The sequence below is a fragment of the Pinus tabuliformis genome, chromosome 3_1 (assembly GCF_031772625.1).
Source record: "Pinus tabuliformis cultivar Carrire ecotype Pingquan chromosome 3_1, CPIR1, whole genome shotgun sequence".
NCBI classification, from domain to species: Eukaryota; Viridiplantae; Streptophyta; class Pinopsida; order Pinales; family Pinaceae; genus Pinus; species Pinus tabuliformis.
The window spans coordinates 953469226-953474179 of NC_142301.1; the positions used below are offsets into that span (position 1 = coordinate 953469226).

The 4954-nt window shown below is 37.8% G+C and overlaps 1 protein-coding gene across 1 annotated transcript; it reads right to left on the reverse strand.

The window, feature by feature from the left end:
* Nucleotides 1–601: 601 nt before the first annotated feature.
* Nucleotides 602–4396, reverse strand: LOC149190954 (putative ubiquitin-conjugating enzyme E2 23). The gene is made up of 6 exons (XM_089410623.1): nt 2747–4396; nt 2125–2454; nt 1969–2038; nt 1375–1514; nt 948–1259; nt 602–850 (listed from the first exon to the last, which is right to left on the reverse strand). The coding sequence occupies exons 1-6, from the start codon at nt 4394–4396 to the stop codon at nt 602–604; spliced, it is 2751 nt and encodes a 916-aa protein (XP_089266749.1).
* Between the last annotated feature and the right edge of the window lie 558 nt (nt 4397–4954).

Below are 4954 nucleotides of genomic sequence, written 5' to 3' on the forward strand. Positions count from 1 at the left end.
GGTTGGGCATGAGAGAAACAGTCCATTGGGAAATGGAGTCAACAAGCTATGGTTTGTTGCAATCACGAAGACATTGGCTACATGATCAAATATTGACAAAAGCAAGATAAATGACACACCTTAGACATTTCAAGTTATCATTGTGGATGGCAGTAGAAAACTGGAAAAACAATCCACTGCAGTAGGGCATGGAAACTGAACCCTAATGTATCTTTGGAAGGAAGGAATGCGGGCATTTGAATTAATGAAACAGAACATTAGATTATAGATTCCATGACATTTGCTTTCATTCAAATGGAATAATAGAGAAGGGAATAACCATCACATGAATCTTTGTGTTAATAATCGTAAATCTTCTAATCTTCGCAACTGTAAAATGTATATATATTTGAAAAAACACACAGACAATAGCTAACTTCGATAATCTACACATATATTCGATAATCTAAAAACATTGCACCAGGTTGGCAGATGCAATGACAACTTCTGCTATAGTACATAGCTCTTGAATTCCACATCAAGCTTTGAAAGAAATAACCACACTTGTATTTGCCAAGTAAGAATCCAATCCTTCATGGAATTTGTGACTTTAACGCATAAGTTATGACTGCTGAAATTCTTGGCAATCAAGTCCAATTTCAGTGAAGGCTGCAATAAGTTTAGGAACAATTTTAAGTAATATAAGCTTGAAGCCAGCAGAAGTAGCACCCTGATTTTGAGACTCTTCTCCAACAATTGTACAATTCTCTGATAGTGATCCAACTGGAGCCCCTTTGATATAAGCATCACACGCACGAAGAATACAGTGACCGCGTTTTTGAAAATGCCCTTTAACAAACATCTCAAAATGCTGCACAGATGATGAGCATGGGTGTATTTAGAATCATTCCTAGACAAAGAATGATTAAAAAAGATAACTGTAAATGAAAATCTCGTGAGATTTCTACCTTTGGAGGCTTTCGCAATACGTACAACATTGACTTGCACGATAGGAGAAAAGAGTTTTCTTTGTAGGCTAACGAGTTCTTCTCCCCTTCCGCTGAACCAATCTGTTTCTCAAATCCAGGTTCATTAAAATAAGGATTATCATTTAGTACCAATCCTTGAATAGAAACAAGTAGTTGTAAAACGTTTGATGACAACGGGTTCCACACTTCATTCCCTTTGCCTGTCCATGTGTTTAAAAGACTCAGACAGACTTTTCCATTCTCATATAGATTTGGATTCAACCGTAACCCACCAGAATGGTAGTAAGCTAACTGCAAAACCAACATATTACCAGAATGGTAGTAAGCTAACTGCAAAAACAAAACAACTTGAGATCTCATTTAATTCACTTTAGAATCAAACAGTTCTAGTTAAACTAATGCTTACAGGTGGTATATCGGGATATTTGGATGGAAAATGAATGTCAAAGAAGAAAAGTCCATCTTGATACGGAGTCCCGGCTGCTCCAACAATCACACCTCTCAGCAAATCCATCCTATCCTCATATATTCTAACAAAAATTGTATCTGTCAAATCAATGCAGAGTTTATATATTGCAAGTTAGAACAACCAGAAAAATAAAGAGCTCGAAATACTCTATGACCATAATTTTATTTGTTCCAGTACACCAATTGGGTTACAAAATTTGTTACTTTGCAACTTCCTACTACTCAAGAGAAAACAAGAAAGCAATATTGAAAACTGAAAAGACAAAAGACAAAAATGGCGAAAGGCAAAATTGAAGGAAAAATGACTGCCCAGAATAGAGGCAAAATTGAAGGAAATAGAACTGCCCAGAATAGAGGCAAAATTGAAGGAAATATGACTGCCCAGAATAGCGTTTCCCTATTAGTGGATGTTCAAATATCATGAACTCATTTAATAAACCAGTGAAAAACAGTATTAGTGAATGTTCAAATATCATGAACTCATTTAATAAACCAGTGAAAAACAGACAGGCCTGCATGGCTTAGGAGTTACCTGGTAAGTGTTTTTCGAGATTGTTCCATTCTTGTTGAATTTTCTTCATCCATTTCCGCTTATTGATAGGCTGCACGAAGATGTTCAAAAGTTTCAATCATGCCCCCAAAAAATCACTAAATGGAATGAGAAAAGCATGTCCTTTAATAAATGTACCTGTCTTGTTTCATTCCGATAAAAGTGATCCATAGCGTCGCTTATACTATCAAAATGTTTAAATTGACCTGGCTCATGACAACTACTGCTAGACAAGCTATGCACTGTATTTTCCTCATTTGTCTGCTCCATATCAATGTCTAGCACTGTATTTTCCTCATTTGTCTGCTCCATATTAATGTCTAGCTCCTTATCTTCTTGAACAGTTTCCCAACTAGCAGGCTCAACTTTATCATCTTCTTCAACAGTTTCCCATCTAGCAGTCTCATCTTTATCATCTTCTTCTTCTTCATCATCACTATAAACCACCCATGTTTGTCTAGGTGGAATCTACATTTACAAAAAAATAAAATAAAAATAACCTTTAGGTTATCATACTATCAAAGTAGTTTCATATTTCATATTGTAAGCAAAGAGCCAATTGTTGGAATTCATATCTTGGATGCAGTGAAATGCATATTTAAAGTGATACTTTTACACCCAAAGGGATAGTACTTCAGCAGACAATGAAAATACATTCCTATGTAATATTCCACTATAAGGAAACAAGAAAATAACCTACCTTTGACAGTGTTCCGTCTGCCCATGCTACACACTATAAGGAAACAAGAAAATAACATACCTTTGACACTGTTCCGTCTGCCCATGCTACCTCTATGTCTCCATCTTTAACACCTATGACGTTACCAATACAGGATAGGTACGATTCTTCAATATTCTTGTCAACCTCTGCCTTTTGTGTTTTCTTCAGAGCTTTCTGGTTTGTAGATAGATCTGCAGTCTCAACAACGTTTTTGTGTCTTATTTCATCCCTAGATTCTATGTGGTCACCCAACTGATCGACAATGCCAAGCACTTCTGCTTCCCCAAACACCGGAGAGTGACGACGTATGACGATGGCCCCAACAAAGTAGTTATAATCTACATGGCAAGCAAGCTCATACACACTTAATAACTCCTCTCCATCAAATTTTAGTGTATCTTGTGGACAATCCACAGCTTTCAACCACCTTACTCTTGCTATGCGTTCTTTTGAATCCACATTTTTCACGATTCCTACTCGTCGTCTTGATTCAGAAGCCTCGCCATCATCATCGTCCGAACCTTTTTCCACTACATATTGTTCAGGAAAGAAGTCGTGATCCCCAACATCTTTGATGGTAATCAAGGTTGTAGAATCTACACCATATGTCCTTGTACCATCTTGCCATATGACATCTACCCTAGTCCGTTTATTTCCCACAAATAGCACATTATCTTTTCTGTGGGCAACAGTGTCATCTGTGGCAGGCATAGTAACTTCTAACATTCTCCTTTCAGATGCTGGAAGCAGACACCAGTCGCCTAGCTGCCAATAAAGGTATGAAAAACAAGACAATAACTGTAGCTCTTTAGGGTCCTGTTTTTCTGCAGGAGTCACGTAATTGCAATCAGGATTTGCTGCAGCAATCCAATCCACGGAAACTAATCCCACTTCCACATTACCTACTGTACCTTCCGTGTTACTTTTTTTCCATGTACCACACAACCATCGAGCATTCTCGAAAACTGCCGATGAACTGCCCCGGACACGCTGCCCTGGAAAGTAAGGATAACGGAGATTATAGGGGATTGGAATAAGGCGGTCGGGTTCGGCCTTCATTACTTCGCATTTTGATCCGTCATCAAATAACACAGTCACATTATCAACCACTTCACCGACTCTTCCCACCCAAGGTCCATGAATGACATAATCACCGGGCATAAACGCCCTTATTCGCTGAAGATCTCTGCTGGAAACGTTTCTTATAGCATTAACTGATGTGGGACTTAATAAATCCACTGTAACATCCACGTTAACTACGATGCCTCTCTGTCCAGATGGATCTGAAGCCGTTGCCACAATATCACCATGGAAGATCGCCCTGTCAATCACCTCAAGCTCATCGGCTATCTCCGTACTCTCCGAAAAATTGGTCCAAAAAATCCGTGCACAGTCTTCTGGAATAGACTCGTCTTCGTCTTCGACTTCACTGTCATCCTCCTGTGAATCAGAATCATCTGCAACTTTTATTACAATCCCAATTAAACCGCTGTGTTGTACAGATTGGACTATGTCTTGTGTGTGCACACCTACACCAGATTGCTTTCTTTGAACTTTTCGGAAAAGTCCTGCTGAATCGCATTTAGAGTTTTCTTCCCAAAAATCTCCGTGCAATGAAGCATCGTTACAGGGTGAGCTATCTGTGGATTTGGATGCATTGCTGTCTTCATTACGGTATGTGTCCTCCATTCGAATGCTTGCTTGTTAGCAAATCGCTGAAAGAGAAGGCAACAGTCAGAAGGACTCGACTACGCAGTCAATGTGATTATAATGGACAGAATGAAATAACTCGATCGATTTTGATCTGCGAAACTTTTCTTTCTTTCTTGTAATAATTGTTGGATGTGATTTTTTGAGCAGAGTCTGGCGTCTTTATAGGTCACCATGGGGACATCGGCTCGTTGCATGGGTGCATGTTGTGGGCTGTATATTTCAATTTTGTGGGCATATACAACCGTCGCTTAATTAATGTCTTATAAATATTTGTTGACTGTGTGGTTTAGTAGCGGTAGATTTAAAAATAATTATTAATTATATACTTTTAAATGTATTTAATAAATAAAATATTTTATTTTCTATTTTAATTTTTACATTTTTTTATTTTAATTTTACATAATTTTGTTATGTTATATAAATATGGGAATTAGATGAATACTTTTATGGTTCAGAGATGGAGCTAAGAAGTTTTAAAGTTTGTTAAGATGTTAGATGCATGTGTGAGCATACAACTTTCTACCCTCGGGGAAT